The following is a 22,967-nucleotide window of genomic DNA, read 5'->3' as shown; positions in this document are numbered from 1 at the left end:
TCCCCCAGCGCTGTGCCGCCCGAACCCCGCCCCTTCCGAGTGCCGTGCCAAGCCCACGCCCCACCCTCCGAGCACTGTGCTGCCCGAAGCCCCACCCCCCGTGCGCCGCGCAAGCCCCCGCGACCTCGGCACCGTGCCACCCGAAGCCCCGCCCCCTCCAAGCGCCACGCCGCCTGAAGCCCCCGCACCTCTCTGAGCGACACGCCGTGCCAAGACCCTGCTCCCCCTCCGAGCGCCGTGCCAGGCCCCCTGAGCGCCCCGCCGCCGAACCAAAATAAATAAATAAATAAAAATCCTAGCGCCGCCTTGCTGTAAGGTGCCGCCCCAACCACGTGCTTGGTCGCCTGGTGCATGGAGCCGGCCCTGGGTCGAGGATGGAGTGTAATGGGGCTAGGAACCAGGGATTGCGTAAATTATCAAATTAAAGCCTTATGGGAGGTACCCTCACAGCATCGTCGAGCTGTTGAGAGATTTTCAGAAAAGAAACAGTGTAAGCACCCCACTGCTGTTTGTTAATTTACGCAATCCCTGGTTCCTAGCCCCATTATACCCCATCCTTGACCGTCGCTTCTTAATCATTCATTTACCTGAGCGACGTCTTTTCTGTTCACCTTGTCAGCTGGTGACTCCCCTAAGCTATGATCGCCTTCCACCTCTAGGGGGTTGAACAATGAGAGGACGTCACACTCATCGGGGTGCCTCACAAGGGTTTTGGGGTCGGATTCCAACGTATCCATCAACGGTTGAGTCAAAGGGTCCTCCTCGGGACTGTCACTGATGTAGCGCTTTCTCCACACAAGTCCAAAGGTGCTCGGGGCTAAAACAAAGTCTGAAGTTCTCACAGCGGTGGTAAAGGAGTCTACGTTTCCTCTCAGCAGCCTTTCCACAGTTTCTAAAACACGTGTCCTTGGGAAGAGATGGCTTCCTCTGCCCAGAGCTGGGACATATGGGGTAATGGTGCTGCACTCTGACTGGCAGAGGGTGTTGGGAGGAGTTCTTAGAGGGGTCACACGACCCACATCCGGACAGGTCACCCCGCCCTAGGACTCACCCTGACTGGTCAAATCTCCTCTCAGGGTGGTCCTATCGGGGTAAAACCAATACCGAGGAGGAGTTCGTAGGGGGAGGGTCACATGACACACCTTGCTGCCGGTCATGTGGACGTCTTGACCCCGAAATTAACACCCCCTGGGGCGGGACTTCCTGTGACAGGTGGGTGAGGTTTAAGGGGTCAAGGGGCAGGGTAAAGGGGTCAAGAGGCAGGGTTAGGGTTTTATTGATGGTAGGGCCCTTATACTACTCAGGTTTACAGTATTATACAGTTTTTGCCTTCTTCATTTTGCTCAGGTGATGTTTGTGTGCTCAAGGAACATCTGCCTTTGTGAGTGTTAATATTCTCCCTAGAGGTCTGAGCAACAGTTTTTCTGGGTTGCTCATTTATGCCAAGAGATCTTGAACTAGATTCCATGGGTTCAATAGCTGTTTCTGCTTGGCACTGTTGAGTATCATCTACCTGCAACACAACAAAAAATAGTCTTGTTAAGTACCAGCAGGAAGTGAGAGACGCATTCCAAGCAACCGAATACCATGAATTAGCAGACACCCGCTAAATGCAAGAATCTTCAGTGTTTATATTGATCACTTTGAAAATACAACAGTGCTGTGCAGAATGCTTAACAGCAACTACCTACTCCTCACCACATTCAAGTTTTACAAATCGCAAGTCACATAATATAACAAGGTATAGGCAAAGCTAAGGAGTAGTACACAGTAATTCCTTGTCTAGTCTATTCTTGCTCAATCACTAATCTGCAGAACTGTATTTTGAGATATGTAATTTAAATTTAATTACTGATATTTCATAATGAATTTGTAAATGTCCTATAGTTTATTCTGTAAATAGAATAGCACTTGAAAAAGTTGTTTTGTCCTGAAGCATTTACACTGGCCTGCAGAGGATATCTTGTCCAGATGTTCTGCTGTTCAACACTAGCTTTGTAAAACTGTTGAAAAATTTCACAATATTTATACCTTTGGAGTTATCTCAAATTCCAGTCCCCACTGCTATTACAATCATCCTTGTCTCCCCTGCACTTCCCACCAAATGCTGACATGATTTTAGCATCAATTAGTTAAAACTTAAGTAGTTATAAATGTGTGCTTCACGACAATTGAAATCCCAAATGCCACAGCTTCTGATAGTGGAGGTAATTGGTCTCAATTCTCATCCCACTTACACTGATGTGGGTCCTGTGTGAGAGATGAGCATCAGGGCTTATCCTTCTAGCGCCAATACTTATCAAAATAAAAGCTGTTAAAATGTTGATGTCAAGTGGAAAAAGGGAAGACAGTCCTTACAGTTCCGTAATTGTAATAGTAGCTTGAGAAATATACGGCTAAGTCTAAAAATAAATGATTTTTACCACTGAAAGCAGAGACTGTGGAAGCATTCCTTTTTAGACCTAAGAGTTGTGGAGATAGTGTGCCACCTCTCTAATTGTTCCGTCACTCTATCAGTGTTTTTCTAGCAATGGGCAAAATCTCCAATTGTGGACATGCAGTTACCAGGGTCTGGTTGAGGCTATCACAATACAAGCATTACGACAAAGTACAGTACCAAAACTTCTAAAGAATGAGATCAATTTTCATTCCAGTGTCCTCAATAATTAAAAGCAAAGGAAAAAAATCAGATCAAGTTTGCATAAGGACTGAGAAACGACTTCAGGGTCTGGCCCTAAAAAATGAAAACTCTGGGAACAGAATATCTCTTTAAACAATTTGTTGAAGCATGATTGTTTTTGTAGAGATTGTTACTTAAAGAATGATTTTATGTGTTGTTCACAGCAATGCAACAGCAAAAACAAAATTGTTACCAACATATATTACTGGGAAAGCTAGTAGGATCATTTATTATTAAGGTTACCTGTCTCCTCCCATTACAAGACCCTGTTTTCTGCTGCTTATAACTTTACAAACTTTAATTGCTTGGGCTGAAATTTTCCATGCTGTATGTCTGCCTCATGCTCTTTTTCTTCGGGGGTGGGGGACAGAGGCAGAATTTCAGCCAAAATGGTTTAGCTATTCCCAAGAGCAAGGTTAGGGAAATCTACATTTTTCTCATATTAAAATATTCGGGCAACTTTTCTTTGAAAAGCTCCATGTGTTGGAGCAGGGACTTGTCATTTGGCAGGGAGTGGCCTTTGTGTCAGAGAATGTGCTTTTCGCCATCCCCAGGAAAACTTGCCCAAATTTGGCCAAATTAGAAGCCTTTGAAAAAAAATCACAGTTCACAGACGCTCAGTAGAGAGAATTCTTAGATTTTTAGCAGCTAAAATCCCTGAAGGTTTCATCCTCGCTGCGTATACTTGGATCTCGCACAGCTCTTAGTGCTAACCAAACTGCGCATGAGCTATTCCCCACAGAGTGACTGCACATGTGCCATTTCCCCCACAGCTCCTGGATATGAAAACACAGCACTGAGCCATCCTCACAGAACAACTGATATGCTCCAACCCAGGCCTACAGGGGTCAATGCCAGAGTTTCCCTGCAACGGTTCTTCCCAGCTGCTTTGGGCCAAGCACCAGAACTGAGACAGGAACCTTTCTTTCCTGTACTCCCAATGACCCCTCCAAGCTGGTGCACATGCACGGTGGTGGAGGAAGATACTGGACTCAAATGCAGAGGGGACAAAAGGCAAATGGGGGGGTGGCGGTGGGAGGGCAGACTGGGACAAGGAGTATGCCAAGATTGGGACTGGAACGGGGGTGAGGAGAGGGGGCCAAGGACAGGGAGCCAGTAGGCGAGGCTAGGGCTAGAAGACTATGAGAGAAGGCGGGGGTACAGGGAAAGGAATGTGTAGGAGACACTGAGAGAAGACACAGAGCTAAGAGGAGGAGGAGAAGCGAACTGGGGCTGGCTGAACAGAGAGATTGGGACAAGGAGCCTTCATTCCAGCATATCCGAACTTTTGAGTGCTTTTGTGTGTAATCCATCTATGCACGCACACACGCATCCCCTGCTCTAGGCAGCCAGGTCTTTCAAGAAATAATCAAATATTTCTGAGGAGCATTAAAGTGGGAAGATTTACCTCATTTCTATTTACCAAGTTAATGAGCACTTGGCATGAGATCACAGATTTGATCATACCAACAATTTTAAGTTTACCATTATGCCCAGATCTTTGTTATATGCCACGCTTTATTGATTGTATTTACATTGATGACCTTGTCTTCACTATATTCATGGCAGATAGAAAGAAGGTGTGAATAACACGGCATATCTTCAAACTCACTTGGAGAGATAAATACATTATGTGGATTGCCCATGCCCTGCACATTCAGATACATTTTTAAGATCAGTTACCTTTTGTGATTTGCTGCCACCAGCTGTCGGTTTACAGATCTCCCCAAGATTATCTGACCTGCCTTTTCGTAAAAGTTGGGAACCCGGTGACAATTTTTGGCTTTGGGCAGCAAGACGGGGACTGGTCCTTAGGTTAAAAGTTGTTCTGCATAAAATGTAAGGGTCGGTTTTCACAATAGGAATAGCAGGAAACCCTAAAAAATAAACAGCTTCTATTAACCAAGGTTGCTTAAATTACTTTATGTTCTAATCAATCTGATCTTGCTCATTTCAAGATGGAGATGACAACTGGTAATAATTTAAGACAGTAAAATGGCATTTACTCACTAAATAAAATATAATGGGGGAATTATTAGGACTATCTTGCGTTCCTAGAATTTTATAGGTGAACTCAGGCAAGGGTGTGGATCTGTGCAACAGCAGCTCTACTAAAATGGCCAAAAGCGTTTTCCCCAAGAAAATGTTCTCTTTTTCCTTTAAAGGAACACCATTAACTGGAAAATCATTTCCATCTGAAAATGATGTCTCTTCTACTGTTCTAAGTGGAGCTGGCCGGAGGGCGACAATTCTGTTTTGCGACACCTTTCGAGGTTTCAAAATTTGTTTTTATTCTAGATTGGAATGAAAACATAAGCCTTTCAAATGCTTTCACAAAATGAAATTGAATCAAAAACATCAGGTTTTCAATTTGGGGGCCTTCCTCCTTGCAAGAGTCCACTTTGCACCTCAAAAACATTCCTAGCAAAAACTTTGTCTGAATCAATACATCTCCGTGAAACATTTTGGCTTTGACAATGCAGCACATTTCAATGAAAAAACATTCAGTTAAAAATGTTTCAGCAAAAATTTCCCCCCTTCCTCTCAACCAGAAGAAAAAGGTGTTTTATACTGGGAATGGCTGGGCCTAGAATCCCTCTCTTTTTGCCAGAGGTCTTTTGCAAAGTTTTTGGAGGAGTCCCAAAGTCAACAACATGTATCTAGACTGATTTTCAAAACTGCAACCTGATATTAGGATTCTGGATTTCAGAATTTTTGGCTGTTTTGCTTTTGTCATCAAATACTACAAAACTGTACAGATGGGAAGACATCACACAGACCAAAAACCAAAACTACTAGAAATTATATACATCTACAACAAAATATACTAGCCCCCTATAGCCTCAATTGTATACTAGGGCTTTTTTTTAAAGCACATGCGGCTAAACTCAGCTCTGACAAGCAGTTGAGTTAAATGGACTTATGCAACCTATACAAGGGCTGAATCTGGCCGATGATGTCCAAGTTTTTACAATGCTTCCAAGTCACGCATATGACAACACGATTCTCTAGATAAGCGTGCGCTCACACACTCCCCACCAATGTGGTCTCTTCTCCTCTAAAGAAGTAACAATTACCTTTTTTCACCACCTCTGGGAGTCCGTCTAGTTCATACTCTGGCTCATTCTCATGTAGGGAGATGGCAACCTCATCAGCACCTGACCAAAGGAAAGAGTCATTACCTGTACAAATAACTTTAAGGAGACTCTGGAAAGATGAGTTTAGAATGCAATGATCTCAATCATTCATTTCTTAATTAAGTACATAAGATGTGTGCTTGTGCAACCACAGTAAACTATACCAAATAAAACAAACCAGACATCATGTAAAGGTTACTTTACAGAAGAGATCTCTGTTGATACCATATTTACTGTCAGGGTGCCAGGTACCCCGATTCTTTGGAATCTGCCCCTGGACACACAATGCATGGGCAACATTAATTCTGGCATTTCCTAACTTTTAAGTGCTTAACATTACCACCTTACCATTATTTTAACAATTTTTGGGTATATAATTGAATATAGCTCGTCTCAGAAATATGGATCTCTTTTTATACTGCTAGTGATTCTGCTTATTGGACACTCATGAATATTTGCTAGCCTAACTTACCCTAGCGAATGGCAGACAAGTTGTAGTATATTTTACACACTGTGGTGACCACTTTAAACTGTTGTCCTATTAGCTCTATACTTAGCCCCTGACAACTCTTGAAATGACTGAAGCTTGTGATCAATAAAACCCCAATGTATGTGTCTTAAAAAACATTTGTTAAAGTTAATAAACGCCAGCATTTCCTGGTCCCAGAAAGCTGCAACTAGTACCAGGATGATGATAGTTAGAAAACGGAGGAACTGTCTGAAGCATGTTTCTTCAGATGCAAGTAATGGAAATTTCCAGAGGCAGTATGGAGATAACAAGGTTAGTTCAATCAGGGAGGGTGAGGTGCTCTGCTAGCAGTTGAGGTGTGAACACCAAGGGAGGAGAAACTACTTCTGTAGTTGGATAGCCATTCACAGTCTTTGTTTAATCCTGATCTGATGGTGTCAAATTTGCAAATGAACTGGAGCTCAGCAGTTTCTCTTTGGAGTCTGGTCCTGAAGTGGTTTTGCTGCAAGATGGCTACCTTTACACCTGCTATTGTGTGGCCAGGGAGGTTGAAGTGTTCTCCTATAAGTTTTTGTATATTGCCATTCCTGATGGCTGATTTGTGTCCATTTATCCTCTTGCGTAGTGACTGTCCAGTTTGGCCAATGTACATAGCAGAGGGGCACTGCTGGCACATGATGGCATATATAACATTGGTGGACGTGCAGGTGAATGAGCCGGTGATGTTGTAGCTGATCTGGTTAGGTCCTGTGATGGTGTTGCTGGTGTAGATATGTGGGCAGAGTTGGCATCGAGGTTTGTTGCATGGCTTGGTTCCTGAGTTAGAGTTGTTATGGTGCGGTGAGTGGTTGCTGGTGAGAATATGCTTAAGGTTGGCTGGTTGTCTGTGGGCGAGGACTGGCCTGCCTCCCAAGGTCTGTGAAAGTGAGGGATCATTGTCCAGGATGGATTGTAGATCACTGATGATCACTTCAACCTCCCTGGCCACACAATCGCAGGTGTAAAGGTAGCCATCTTACAGCAAAAAAACTTCAGGACCAGACTCCAAAGAGAAACTGCTGAGCTCCAGTTCATTTGCAAATTTGACACCATCAGATCAGGATTAAACAAAGACTGTGAATGGCTATCCAACCACAGAAGCAGTTTCTCCTCCCTTGGTGTTCACACCTCAACTGCTAGCAGAGCACCTCACCCTCCCTGATTGAACTAACCTCGTTATCTCCATACTGATTTATACCTGCCTCTGGAAATTTCCATTACTTGCATCTGAAGAAGTGAGGTTCTTACCCACGAAAGCTTATGCTCCCAATACTTCTGTTAGTCTTAAAGGTGCCACAGGACCCTCTGTTGCTTTTAGACTAACACGGCTACCCCTCTGATACTTGTCTGAATCATAACACTTTAAGAGTTGCTCCTCTCTCCCTGTCTACAATCCAGAAGGACACCAAAAGCTGTTTGGAAGGACATATGTATAAACTCTAAAAGATGTCAATTTCTCCATGGTGGATGCTGAACTATCAGCCATCTATACCCAGAATATGAATTTTCTTTGTTGTGATGGCCAGCAACGGAAAGAACAGACACACTCCAACATTTTACACTCTCATGTCTCAAACAAAGCATTGTAAGAAGTTATACACAGCACTCTAATGTTCTTTAAAAAATAGCCTCCCTTCATCCTAAGGTCATTTTTTATTTCAAAACATAGGCATTGGAAATCTATATTCATAACATATAAGGAGACTCTGAAATTTGAGGAGACAGATCTTGGGCCAAATTCTCAGCTGGTGTGAATGGCAGAGCTTCAGAAACTATACTGATTTACACCAGCTGAGGATCTGGCGCCTCATCTGAATCAAACGTAATAATGCATGTTTTGAAAACATGTTGTATAAATAAATGCATTAAGGTTAGAAACAGGATCATGATTAAGGCTATGTTTTAGTCTCGGGTATTTTTAGTGAAAGTCATGGACAGGTCACGGGCAATAAACAAAAAGTCACGGCCCCATGACCTGTTCATGACTTTTACTAAAAATACTCGTGACTAAATCTTACCTACTGGGAGGGGGGACGCTCCTGAAGACTGCTGGGGAGTGGGGGGGAGAGAACAGGGCGACGCTGTTGCTGGGGGGATGCCCAGGATCCCGCTGCCACTAGTCCCAGACTCCTGCTCCAGGGCAGCACCAGGGAACATGCCTAGTGCTGCCGGAGCAACAGCCAGTGCGGCTGGCTCCTGGGCTTCCCCAGCTGATGGGGTGGTCCTGGGATCAGCTGCACCAGCAGTGCAAAATTCACAGAAGTCACGGAAACCGTGACTTCCATGAATGATTTTGCAGCCTTATAATAACATTCTAGTATAGCATTTCCTTCTTAAACTACCCCATACTTGGCTTTTGCTCCTTTAATGGAGCACCATGTTCAGCAATTTGTTTCTGCAACATTTTTTTTTCCTTCTCTAGCTGCTTACAGGATTTCCTCCACGTCTTCGTCTCACTGCAAGCAAATCCATTTTGCTTCTTCAGTTGAATTGTAGACTTCAGATTGTCCAACTATAAAATAAAAAATTGTTTGTAGTTGCTAATAGGAAACTTCATTCTTCTGTATAAGCATTATACTCTCACTAAAGGCATCTCACCTGTCATTAAAAGTTCAGTGCAACTAAAAAACCAGACAAAAGTTATAATATGCATTTGTATAGTAGATTCACTTAGTAATATACAATTGAATTATAGCAGCTTCTAATTCCAACAGAGAAACATTAAAGTCATGTTTATTGGAAAGCTACATGTGTGTAGATTTCCTTGATAGAGAAATAATAATCTAAATAGAATATTCAAAATAACCAAATGACAAAACCCAGCTGAAAAGCATGTGGTCCAGGCATGTTTGTCCACCCTATGTGCATTGGAATGCCAAAATAAATGGATGGTGGATATCTGGCAGCCTTATAAAACACACTTCAGGATAACGTAAATATCAAGCACAGTGCTCCATTAGCTGGGCATGGAGTGAGCACTGTAACTCAGTGCCTGCTTGCCACAATACGGGCTCCACACTGTGCTACATGATTGCTTTTTCATGTGTTTATTTCTGAAGCGAGAGCACAGAACTACAGTCCGTCATTCACCACAAATGGAAGTAGAAAAAGACGGCAGGCTAGAAAATGCAGAGGGAATTGATAAGAAGAAATTCACCTAGATGGACAGGTTTAAAAACTAAAAACGCCTATCTAAATTATTAGCAAAAATAGTGCTGTCATAAGAAGAATCACTTAATTAATAATTTAGATGGAAATTCTGTATACATCGGAACTGATATGCTCTCACAAGTTGAGTGTGACATAATGAGGTAGTAGAAGCAGTTTAAAGACAATAGGGGCACGTCTACAGTGGGAAGTTTCACAAGGTATTAATTAATGTGTTCATTAACATGATGTTACAACATGCAGTGTAGACACTGCACTGTTATGTTTAATATCACATCAGTCAGTTATGGTTAACCTTAGGGGCAGAGTGAAAAGACATGTTTAAACACGGTCTAATTTTGAAGTACAGACCCTGGCAAGTAAGGTATTGTTTCCTTTGCACCGTAAGTGGAGGCATGGCGATGTCTCTCTCTGATAGGACTACTGCTGCACTTAGGTTCCCCAAACTTTCAAATTTTCCTTACATTTTAGTTTAACATCTAGTTTTAACCGGAAATGATGATCTCAAAGGAGGAAAGCATGAGAAACTAGATAGTTTATTATTATTGAGGTTTTTTTCAAGACACTGGCTTCCAGTGCTGAGAGAGTCATGTGGGTTTGGGATTTCTTTTTTGTGTGGTTGTGTACATGGGGTACTTCCCCCCATTGTTTACAGAAGTGAGGTAGCACGCTAATCACCCTGTTCTGGGCATCTCTCAACTAAGTAGGGGTACTGAGACAAATGCTGATTGTTGGAATAGCTTGCTAGATGGCCTCAGGTGCCTGAAAGGGTGTCTGTCTACACCCTTCCGAAGAGAATTAGTACCACTTGGGGGTTTTTACTCAGTAAAGCAGGAGCCATTTTGAACATGGAAGGGATTTCTCCTTGACGCCTCTGTAATCCCCTGATGGTGCAGCTACATAAGGAATGGAATTCTTATGTGCCTCTGTTCTGGGCACACACTGTCTAAAGTGCTCTTTAATCCTTCAACGCTGAGCAAGCCTATGGAGAGGGGGAGGAGACTCCAAACTCCTTTCCCTGGTAAAACCCGGGTCCTTGACCTGATAAACGGACAGGGACAATTCCCACTCCATTGTGACCTCAAATTTGGGCCCCCTTCCCTGGTTGAAAGAGGATCCCAGGTTGAAAAGCAGAGATGAACAATTTACATTACCCTGCCACCTGAGACAGGGCTTCACAGAAGTAACACGTGTCTCTGCACACCCAGATATACTCCAGGGTGGGAGGGGGCAGTGAGTCTGATACAGAGCACTCCAGGAGACCCGCATATAGGAGAAAACCCCAGCAAACACATCCTAAGGATGGGAAGGCAAGAGAAAAGATTTAAAGCCTGATGTTTATACGACCTGCTCATTAATTATACATATTACTTCCTTACAAAGGGGACAATTCCATTTGTCTTTTTGGGGCCCAGAGCATATGGAGTTTCCAAGTGTTATTCCTGAGCAGACTATGTGGGGTTCTCATCTCCTTGAGAATCCTCATGCTCCTGATCAAGCCTTCTCACAATGGAGTCAGGGCTTCAAATGGGTGTGTTTATGTGCGCATGCAGGGCACTAGTGCGCTGGTCCAACAAAGCCCCATCCCTTCACACATCAAGGGTTGGTGGCTTATAGCAGCAAGACGTAGGTTACCCTCTAAGACCCCTAAAAAGCTGCCCACTGAACTACTTGGACTTAGCTTGATCTTGCAGGGCTTTTCTACCACTGCACTAGTGATCAAAGGGAGTTACTGAGAAGTGCTGTGTTTGCGGATCCAGAGAACTTACTTGAGGAGAGAGAAAGAGGAGCAAAAAGTTGAAATGAAATCAATATTGCAGAAAAATGAACAAAAATGAATGATAAAACAAAGTTGTTGGGAGAAACTGAACCGCCAACTTGTTCTGCTGGTGGACACAATTTCTGGTGGCCTGAGGTGAAGGATGGAGCTTAGTCCTGGAGCCTTCAGCAACAACACTGGTCCACCTCCCAGTTCTACAGGTGAGAGGAATCACCTCTTTGTTCCGAATGAGGAGAAAAGCTGGGCCACGGAACAGACAAAACGTGCACATTTTATCATGTTTTCAGGTGTCCCTCTAAAGACCTCCTGTATCTTTGATAGCCAGATAACAGATTTAATGAGATTTCCATGCTACTAATGGAAAAGTTATAGCAAATGTTATATTAGAATAGAGACTAGATATTTAAAAGGACACAAATAAATATTTTGGCTCTTAAAAGCTTAAGTATAAAATGCCTTATTAAACTATATGAAAAACTTATGTTTGTTTCTAGTAAGTCTACTTTTTCTTCTTCTAAAGCCTTGTTCTTATTCTTAAGGGTTCCATTTTCACGTTGTAGCTCCTGGATTGAATCCTGGAGCAATTTATTGTTGATTTTTAGATGTTGAAGCTCGGCTTCTTGTGCTTCCAATTCTCTTTTCTGAAACAAACTCTGATCTATAGTAATAAAAAAAATTAAGTGGTTAATTTGTGAAAGCAAACTATGTCAAATATGCAATATTAGCTTTTATGGGTAACACTATAAAATGGCAATATTGACAATTTTCAATTTTTCACCTAGCAATACATTTTCTTAGTATTTCAGAATATAATTACGTATGTGTTCTAAAACTGCCTTTATTCCCAAACCATGAAATTGTATAGCTGAGACAATTTTAGCATTGCCAGAATTCAGTTTTGCAGAAAGAACATACTGCTAGTCAAATCGCTCTATGCTTCACAATTGTAACTCTGTTTCTACAGCCCATCTTCACTGAGGTCTGATGGCTTGTACTCTGAAACTCATGGTTGACAGGTAACAGTATCAATGGCTAGATAAAGAATTTTGGTGCCCTATTTGTCCATTTTCCTGTCTTCAAAATCCAGAATATATAAAAATGATCAAGGTGTTTGATGGACTGATGTATGGAGTAAAATTAAGAGAGACAGACAATACAAGAGATTTCCTGTATTGCAAAGAGAATTCTATTGAATAACACCAACTTACCATATAAAACAAGACTACGCATTCCCTTCCTACAGGACAAGGAAAATTCAATGTCTCCAAGACCCAGAACTTGGTGAGAAAGAGGGGCAGAGAGAGGGGAAGGGAAATGATAGCAATCAACAGATATTTGAACTATGTCAACACATAGGATGGAGAAGGATTATTTAGGGTGGTGATTCAAAGGGGAGTGTAGCGGGGCGGTTGCCCGCTCTAGCCCTGAAGGGGTTGGAACAACCCTGCAGAGGGCTGTGGCTGGGGAAAGCAGCAAGCCTGGGCTGATTGGGGAGGCAGCTACAGCTGGGCCACGCTCCCATCAGGCCACAGCTGGCCCTTATAAAAGGGCTGTGAGCCAAACACTCACTCAATCTTCCTCTAGCTCTGAAGGGAGAGGGACCTAGCTGTTTGGGAAGCTAAGGGTACTGGAGTGAAGCAGGGCTAGGAAAAGGACAGAGGAGCTGGGGAGCTCCAGGCTGGCAACTCCCCAGGCTGCAGGGCCTTCCTTGTCCAAGGCCCAGAGAGGTACGGAGTTGTAGTGAAAGGCAGCAGGTCCAAAGTCCCCTGCCAATGATGAGTGGCCATTACAGACTGCAGTCGGCCCTAGTGAAACAGGGCTAGATGGTGACTGGCAGTAGCCACTGAGGCAAGGTGGAGGATGGGGGTGGGGATTCCCCTGGGTGGGAATCCCCAGATAGTGGGTTACTGTTGTGAGCAGGACCCTGACAGGGGAGGACACCAGGGTCCGGAAGGGACACGGGGGCTAATGTTGAGCAGGATGGTGCTCTGGCTAGAAATGAACTAAGTGCCTGGATGACCAGAAGGGGGCGCCACACCGTTACAAGGGGGAAAAGGTATAACTAGAGAGGATAATCAGAGACTTCTTAGAGAGGAAGAACCGTCCGGGGGTTAAGAGTGACAGTCTAGGACTCTGGGCACCAACATTCAGTTATGTTTCAATTAGGACAAGTTATTGTTGTTTGCAGTGAAGAGCTACAGCACAAACATCTTCTGACTTATTTTTTTGTGCATAATTATTCCCTCCAGAAAACTGAGAGAATGCTCCCATTTGACACCTTAAGAACCACAGATAAAAGATAGCGAAAGCAAGAAAATGGACTTAGAAGACATTACATTTTCTTAGCTAGCCGAAAGTGCTGCCACTTGCCAAGAATAAGATCAAAACGCAAAGCAGTTATTTGGATGGCCTCATGGATTGGAGAGTGCAGAAATACTGATTAAAATAGGAGCAGGACTAGGTCCATAAATTTAATTTTGAAATCTCATTAAGTGAGGTTAGACTTCTACAGCGATAAGTGGGAGCAGTCTCCTCCTTTACAATGGCTATTTAGCAGAATTACCTGTTCTCTTAAACCTCAGTCTGCAAAATGCATTTTCCCAACCAGATAGACAAATGTAGGGAAAAGTCAAATTAGGGCTCGGCGGGTAACATTTCATCACGTTTTAGCTTGATGGAGTCCATATACAAGCTAAAGGATAATAGTTTGAGGTATATTTGTTTGCTTGGGATTTTAAAACACAGGAGCACATTGTAGTATTTAATTTGCTGACCATATAGTTTTGTTTGGGACATATTTATTCCTCATTTTTAATTGCTTTAAAACCATATAATGTGATGAGTTAGAATATTTGTATAAAGACGTTCCATCTCAGTTTGGAAAGAGAATTGCGTGTATTAGCTGAAAGTTAATTAAACTATATCACACAGTGGGAACTTATTATTTCTTGGGGATGCTTCAAATCCCCATTTATAATGAAGTTTACAGATCTCCCACACTGAAGTAATAGTTTGTAATGGGATTTAAATAGGTAGAAATGTGTCACTCACTTTTCATCTCTTCAGCGCTCTTCTGGGTCTCCTTTAGAAGGTGCTGGGCTATTTTTAGTGCTTCTTCCAGCTGATGGATTTTTCGTGATTTTTCATCAGACTGGCAGCAAAGAAGGTTTTTTTCCTTCTTCATTTCCTACAACAAAACATTAGTTACAAAACAGTCGATTAAGTCAATAAACTGAGAGTAGTGTGATGTGGCATACTATCCCTCTGAGTCCCATGAAGACTCTGGAAAGTTGGGCCTTGGTTTCTAAGCACTTACATGACTTAGGAACACAAACTGCACTCTTGGCAATCCTGAGAGGGCAGACAATCCTTTTGGGACATCTCCCAGCTGGCACAGATCACAGCAGTACTTAGCTGGCTCGGATATGGAACCAGGGAGCTGCAACCAGTTCTCTGTTGCCTGCCCATAGCAGATCTTGACACAGGTTAGAATCCAGCCCACAAAAACGGAGTCAGTGAAGTTTAGTGACTTGCCCAAAGCCACAGAGGGGAATCAATTTCACTGCCAGTATCAGAACACAGGAGAAGTTTCCAGTTCCAGCTCCTGTTCTCAGACCACCCATCTCTGTGTGGATGATTCAAATATATGAAGTTGCTCTTGGTAGCAAGATAGCATTAGATGCAAAGTATTATTACTCAGTAATACCTGGGGGTTTGGGATAGAAAATTTTCTAAGCATCTTTTTTCCAAATAAGTTAAGAAAAGTTAAAATACCCCATACAACTATGTCCTACCTGGGAACTTAAAATAACAGTTATTTCTAAGAAACTAACTCCTTCCACCCAAACTCCTGCATTGCTGGGTAACAGATGGCATGGCACTGGTGGGACTCTCTTGGAAGCAAGCCATCATTTATTCACCTACTTACTACTAGCAGATGGGCACCAGTGCACAGAAGCCAAATTCAAGAAAAGGGAGGGTCTGGATGGAAAACAACCTAAATCCTTGCTGGCACAGCAGGTCTGTATTTTCATCTATTTAAACAAGTCACCCAAAGAACATGAATAAAACCGTTGCTGCTTCTAGTTATTTTCCTTTTGTTTCACAACCTCCTAGTCCAAAATATCCAACTGTTATATCGAAACACACACACACACACACACACACACACTCTATCATCAATCATTCTAAAATACACAGTTGTCAAGAGACAAAATTTTTAGACAATGCTGATGTATGACAAATGTCTCAAAGCTGCAGGAATTCTGAGCTTCCTGTGTTCAAAATACCAATGAAATTCAAGGGGTTTAAATGGCTGAAAGGCCCGCCCCTCTTGCTGTGACTCAGCACAAGTGGCTCTGATTAAGAAGCATTCAACAAAAATCTGGAACCAACAACCTAACATAGCTGCAAAAAAATCCCATGCTCTGATGCTGGACTTTCACAAAACCATTTACAAGACATGCATTCTCCCACCTTCATCTACATCCCATCCCATCATTTGCAATTACAATTTGGCCTCAATCACATAGGCCATCATTAACTCTTGCTTGAATAATCGAAATCCAATGTATTTAGACTCGAATGCATCTGCCCTGAAAAATCTGCAACAGTTACAGAACACAGCAGCACACCTCCTCAGTAATACAGGTTCACTTGAGTACATCAGTCCTATGTTTCACTCACTCCGCTGATTCCCCAACAGAACACTCAATCAAATCTGTCTTTAGTTTTGAAGTTATAAAGAACATGGGCCCAAAATACCATCTTACTCTCTCAGACTTCAGTAGCTGTGTTCCTCAGGAACAACTGTCTACACATCAGAAGTAAAACTAGCATATGCAGGAGACAGGGCTTTTTCAGGAGCTGGCCCAATATTAGGAAATTCACTCCTGCAAAAACTTAGAATGACAACTAACATCACCATTTTTCATATTTACACTCCCCCCTCCCCCCCACACACACCCTTTACCCTCTAGGACAATGGCTTTCAACCTCTTTTCCATTTGTGGACCCTAGAAAATTTCAAATGGAGGCGCAGACCTCTTTGGAAATCTTAGACATAGTCTGTGGATCCCCACAGACCACGGGTTGAAAACCACTGTTCCGTTGTAACGACAACCTTTCGAGGACCCATTAGACAGTCTGCAAACTCCCAGGGGTCTGTGGACCAGAGGTTGAAAACCACTGCTCTGGGGGATATGGGAGAAATAGAAACCTCAAATAACAGATGCTAGTCATCTTAATTATTCTTAACTCTGGAAAGCATTCAGATACAACAGCTATTGGCACAATATAAGAACTTAAAAAAAAAAATCTCGCATGCTGCTTCTATGACTATTCTGACTTCTCTTCCCTTTCATTTTCCTTCTAATTCCCAATTAAAAGGAAAATCTTTTAATCTACAATCAAGGTTTTTTAAAATAAAAATTTACAGCCAAATCCTTTTCGTGTAAATTGGAATAACTTTATTGATTTCAATGGAGCTATGCTGATATATTCCAGGTCAGGATCTGGCTTCATAGTTAGAATTTTGATGCTAATGCTAATCTATAGTGCTTGAAAAAGTAAAAATGTACAAATCATTTTGGGGATTTTCTCTTGCTTTAAATTGATTGTGTGACCAAAAAAGTACCCATTCCTCCACGAAATCTTGGAATTAGGCCAAACACACTTATACTTAGGAAGCAGCTAATGATTCTAGAATTTCCAAATTAACTCAAACAGATATTTAATATATTTTATTTTTAGGACTAAACAAAGAGTCTTTTGAACCATCCGACATAATTAGATTAGACAAATAATTCCATATGAACTGTAACCCTATCTGTAGTGTGCTGGTGCAAAATAATTTTTTTAAACCCTGACCATACAACCAATTTTGTGCCTGGGGTCAGTCCACATGGAATCAATTGCAAAAACTACAAGATCAGGGCCTTATTTTGTATCACTTCTATAGGTCTTGTGACAGGGTCAGGCCAGAGGGCTACAGGAGAGTGATCCTATTGTGATCTAGGAAGCGGGCGGGCCAAAGCCCGCCCACTGCTAAAAGATCCCCCCAGCCTTAGCGGGGGATCCACAAGACCTGGAAACCAAGTGATTTTGGGGGACAACTAATGAAATAACAGGGACAGGAGTGCGGTCAAAGGGTCCGAAGGGAACCTGAATGGGACACTGAGCAGAGAACCCCAGACACAGGGCCGGCTCCAGGCACCAGCTTAACAAGCAGGTGCTTGGGGCGGCTAAGGGAGGGGGTGGCACCTGCGGCAATTTGGGGGCGGCAGGTCCCTCACTCCCTCTAGGAGCGAAGGACCTGCTGCTGAACTGCCGCCGCCGATCGCGGCTTTTTTTTTTTTTTTTTTGCGCTTTGGGCAGCAGAAATGCTGGAGCCGGCCCTGCCCGGACAGCGCCCACTGCTCCTCGAAGGCGTCAAGGGAGTCAGAGGACGCCGCCCAGAGGAACTCTGCCCGGATTCATGAATGGACGGAGGATCAAAAAGAGGCCCCACAGTCACAGGAGACTCCATCCACCAACCTCCTCTCCCTGGTTTTATAGATGGCCATTTTAGCCAGGGCCAGGAGGAGGTTGACCAGGAGGTCCCATGACTTTGTGGGGCCACGGATAGAGAGTGCATAAATAAGGAGGTGAGGGGAAAAGTGCAGCCAGAAACGCAACAGGAAATCTGTGAGGACCCGGAATAGGGGCGGCAGCCTGGCGTACTCCAGGTAAACGTGCGCCAGGGTCTCCCTCACGCTGCAGAAGAGACAGGTGTCCCGGGACGGGGGTGGACCGCGCCATGTACATGCCTGTGCTAACAGCCCCATGAAGGAGCTGCCAACTGACATCCCCGGCAGGTCTTGGGAGCAGGATGGAGTATAGGCTGGCCCACCGGGGCTCCTCACCCTCTAGAACTGGCCGGAGATCCCGCCACTTTGTGTGGGGGTGTGACGCGAGAGTGAGGAAGTGCAGGGTGTGGAGCACGAGCGTGTATAGATGTTTCCTTGGCGCAGTCCGGAAACAAACCGGCTTCAACTCATGTAGCCAGCTTACGGTGAAAGGGCGGGGAGGCCGGTTGGGTCCACAGGGCAGGAGCCCGCTACAGGAGAGTGAGAGAAGGCAGATATATTAGCCCCAGATTAAGCAGGTCGCTTTTCCCTGGGTAAGATAACAGGGGCAGTTCCAGAAAAATCAGGAATTTTCTGGAACCAATTAAGGCAGGCAGGCTAATTAGGACACCTGGAGCCAATTAAGAAGCTGCTAGAATCAATTAAGATAGGCAGGCTAATCAGGGCACCTGGTTTAAAAAGGACCTCACTTCAGTCAGTGAAGGGTGCGCAAGGAGCTGAGAGTGAGAGGGCGTGCTGCTGGAAGACTGAGAAGTACAAACGCTATCTGGCATCAGGAGGAAGGTCCTGTAGTGATGATAAAGAAGGTGTTGGGAGGAGGCTATGGGGAAGTAGCCCAGGGAGTTGTAGCTATCACATAGGTGTTACATGAAACTCTGTAGACAGCTGCGATCCACAGGGCCCTGGGCTGAAACCCAGAGTAGAGGGCAGGCCCAGGTTCCCCCCTCCCTCTCCTCCCTATTGGATATAAGAGGATCAGGGTGACCAGACAGCAAGTGTGAAAAATCAGGATGGAGGTGGGGGGTAATAGGAGCCTATATAAGAAAAAGACCCAAAAATCGGGACTGTCCCTATAATATCGGGACATCTGGTTACCCTAAGAGGAGTTGACTTGGACTGTGAGTCCCACTAGAGGGGAAGGTCCCTGGCCTGTCCACCTGACCCAAGGTGGGTCAGCAGAGACTGCGGGGATTGTTTTCCTTCCTTTTCCCCATACTGGCCAGTGATGAGGTTAGATGAATGAATGGCAGGTTTGAGCCACAAAAGTGTCCAAACTGAGGGCTGCCGTGAATCTCTGAGGTGAGCAAATCCGCCAATAAGCACAGGGCCCACCAAGGCAGAGGAGGAACATTGTCGCAGTCTTAAGATGGTCCAAAAAAGGACAGCCAGATTAAGACAGTATCGAAACACAACTTCTGGTGGAAATACACTATTCTCCAACACACAACTTGCAGAGTTCCCCTATGAGTCAGTAAGGCCTAAATGGCACCAGTTCTTACTGATTTCGAGTTTAAATTATTAATTATTCCAGTTGCCCCTCTGATTTCTTTACCTCAAAGTTTCTCCTCAACTCATTTTCCTTTGACTGGCTTGCCAGTAAAGCCTCTTCTGCTCTGCACAACTTCTGTGCAAGCTCATTGGAGTTGTTTTCCAATTGGTCTTTCACTGCTATTGCCTATGAGGAAAACACATCACATTTTATTTGTAGTCATATTTAATCTATTTTAAAAAATTAAAAATTCCTGATGTCCCTTTAAATGATGAGCTCCAAAGATATGTTATAAAACAAAGCAAAAAGAATAAGCTATCTTCTGCTTCCTCTTAAAGAAAGAGAACTTTGGAGTAACTGTTGACTTCTGCGTTGTATAACTAAGAGCAGAATTTGGCCTTAATCCTTGAAACTCAGCATGATGGCTTTAAAAAAGTACAATTAAAAATAGCCCAGATATCTGAAAAATCCATCCTCCTTTCACTGTGCAGTCCCGGGTTCTAGATTCTGTATCATACCAAAAACAGTACATGTTAAGGTAACACAAATCTTTAACTCAAGACTGGGCAAGGATATGAAAAATATTTTCAGGCACATTTTCAAGTATATAGTTGTAATGTATAAATATATTCATAATTTAAGCAATATTTATAGTACAGTCTGTTAATCATTGGGAATGCTAACCTGAGCTTTCTTTTAAGTTCAATCATAAGGGCAGCAGATTTAACACTTGCTCTCAATTTTTTTTAACGTAACATATTTTATCAAAGCAAGCACCTATTAGGTTTAGAAGATGCTTCCCCATTCCCACTCAGTCCTCAACTGCTCATTTCAGAGGTAACGTTTAGGTGTTGACTGATGATCAGCTATCACCAAATATGCCATTGAACAGCCAACAAACAGAAAGCATCCATACCAAACTAGACTCAATTCTGTACAATCCAAATAGCAAGAGATTGACAAATTACTCTACCTTTTCCACTTACTATATAGTCAAGGAACAGGTTACATGTTCTTAAAAACCAGTATTTGTACACCTTAATTCCCCGTATTTATGGACCAACAAAGACATTCAGCTTGCACCTCTGTCTCCAGAACTACATTCTTCGGGGGAAAGGGAAATTAGTGTAGTGCTATGCTCAATCTTAAATTTATCACCTGACTTTATATCGCTATCTAAACCAGGAAGTTAACAAGACCGTAACTGTAACACCACCAAATTCTAACTGGTTTTCAACCTTTTTAATCTGTTTTATATCTGTCATAAGAGCTCTATAGTACTCCAAATTAAAAATTAAGTAAATTCATTACCAACATCAAGAGAGGAAAAAAATGAGAATGAAATAATTTAGTTCCATTCTAGAAAGGAGTACGCTTTTCTGGATAAAAACCTTTAGACGTCCAAGTTTCAGTATGAAGCGAGTGTTTCAAGAGTAAACATGGAAAGAAGAGTATGTGTAGTGGTTAGCATTTTCTCCTCTGTAGAAAATGTTTGATTAATGTGCTCACACAGCTAGGATGACACATAGCTATGCCGGACAGCTATCGTGGACAAATTTAGAACCTCTGTATTACGTCAGTGTAGACCATGTGTATCAAAAATAAAAAAACAGTTTTCTATTAGAGAGTGTGGGTAGAAAAGAAGCAGTGCTCAAATCCGAACAAGTCTAAAGGGAACGGTTCCAGGGCATTACCCCCAAACTGCCTTTGGGCCCATCTGCTTCCTCAGTTGACCTTCAATCTTGCATCAAACCAGCTATCACATGTGGCGATTTTACAGTAGTGCTCTCTTCCAGTTTGGTTTATTATCATAACACAACACTCAAACATACCCTTACCAGCCTCAATTATTCCTTTCCGTTTATAATGCCTCAAGTTTTTCCAGGTTTTTATCAGAACATGCCCATCCCTGCAGTCCAGCCCCTCTCCTAGCTGGGATTTCTGCATCCTGCAGGTCCATCAATGGAGGCTTATCCCTGCACAGTTTCCAGTTCCTTGTAAATATCTTCCCCCAAAAGTCTTCTGCCTTAGAGTTCTGGAAAATTGTCACCTGTCCTCTACACAGGCTCTCTGCCTGGGAACTAAGGAGAGAGAGAGAGAGTCTCTCTCTGAACTTTTGGGGCGTGTGGGGGGGGGTGTCTCTCTCTTGAATGACTACAGGCTGCCATGCATCTAAACCAGCAGGCCTGGTTTAGATGCATGCTTCTGTCACATGACCCTTGTATTCATTCCCATCATACAGGGAGATGGGCTAAACCTGAGAAAAAGTGCAGCTGTGCCCCAGTCTTTTAATGGACCAGCTCACCCTGTGACAGGAACATAGCGCAGCTTGCTCTGACCTGTCATGTATTTAGTTGCACTTAAATATTAGTCATGTATAGATCTTTAAACACAAAAAAGAGGACAGTTAAAATTTTACATAAAATAAAAACTCAGCATCACCACTTCCATTTGAATAGCTCAGATATTAAAAATCCTACGTTGTCAAGTTCTGCCCGTAGACCATCGTAATCGTTCTTGGCTTGCTGCAAGTCCTGGTTGAGTTTCATCTCCTTGCACTGCTGGGCCACTGTCTGTAAGGCACAGAGCTGACGTAATACTTCCTAGAAATGGGGGAGGGGGAGGGAGGGAGGAGGGGAGAGAAACACACTCCTGTTACATGTTTCTAGTCAAGTTACTATAACTATTAACACTGGAAAACATGGGGGAGGGACTGTAAATGGTTTCTGTAAATAGTTACTAATTACACTAAAGCCCTCTCTTACAGAAGCAAAAAGAGTTTAAAAACCATTTTTAAGTAAAGCCTAAATTCTGTTATGGCCACTAATGGCCATGACTCAGTTTGGCCAATCAGAGTAGCCTACTGAATCTGTTAGACCAATACAGGTGGATCAAAAGAATACTAGCAAATAATGGAATGAAGCTTATATATCAATTCAAAAGTAGATCTCCAAAACAACATTGAGCAATGGGACTCCGCTCCTAAATGCTAACTACTAACACTACAGTAATGATATACAAGAAAAACTCAGAGTCCAAAGATAGAGAAACCACTATCGGACTTGTGAAAACAGGAAGCGTTCCATCAACCGTCACTGGTGGAAAGAAGGAACTGAGAGGGCATGGGGCCAGCAGGGCCCAATGTACCAGCGCATAAGCACAGGGCTACAGAGGTTGCCAAAGCCGGCCCTAGGGGGCGCGCACACAGCAAATATGGAATCGACATGAGCAAGCACTCAAAGAAGAAGAATCCAATCTTGCATGCCTGAGGCACATATGCACCTAGAGTGGGATCTGCATGGACAAATACTCAAGGACCAACTTGTTCACTCTGGTAACAGCAGTCTGGAGGCAACTTTAAACTTCTGATAAAATGGGTCTCGTCTTACCTTTTCCCGTTCTTTTCTTTTCTCTTCTAAGGAGCGACGATTAATTTCAACTTCTCTTTGCCATTTTTGTAGTCTTTCCATGTTTTGCTCCATCATTTCAGTCTATAAAAAGTTTAATCATAAATCACAGTGATGCAAGGGGAATATTTATTATTTATACTACAATAGCAATCCCGCCCCCGCAATCAGG

The 22,967-nt window shown here is 43.2% G+C and overlaps 1 protein-coding gene across 1 annotated transcript; it reads right to left on the bottom strand.

Moving 5' to 3' along the window:
• Positions 1–1,298: 1,298 nt before the first annotated feature.
• LOC128829804 (centromere protein F-like) lies at positions 1,299–21,937 on the bottom strand. The gene is made up of 8 exons (XM_054015197.1): positions 21,869–21,937; positions 19,452–19,574; positions 14,325–14,460; positions 11,777–11,931; positions 8,756–8,837; positions 5,758–5,838; positions 4,364–4,557; positions 1,299–1,513 (listed from the first exon to the last, which is right to left on the bottom strand). Exons 1-8 carry the CDS (start codon positions 21,935–21,937, stop codon positions 1,307–1,309), a joined length of 1,047 nt encoding a protein of 348 aa, XP_053871172.1. The 3' UTR covers positions 1,299–1,306.
• Between the last annotated feature and the right edge of the window lie 1,030 nt (positions 21,938–22,967).

Source organism: Malaclemys terrapin, unplaced genomic scaffold (assembly GCF_027887155.1).
Source record: "Malaclemys terrapin pileata isolate rMalTer1 unplaced genomic scaffold, rMalTer1.hap1 scaffold_87, whole genome shotgun sequence".
Classification (NCBI taxonomy): Eukaryota; Metazoa; Chordata; order Testudines; family Emydidae; genus Malaclemys; species Malaclemys terrapin.
Note: the sequence above shows the minus strand (reverse complement) of the source record. Positions and strands in the feature narration are given on the sequence as shown.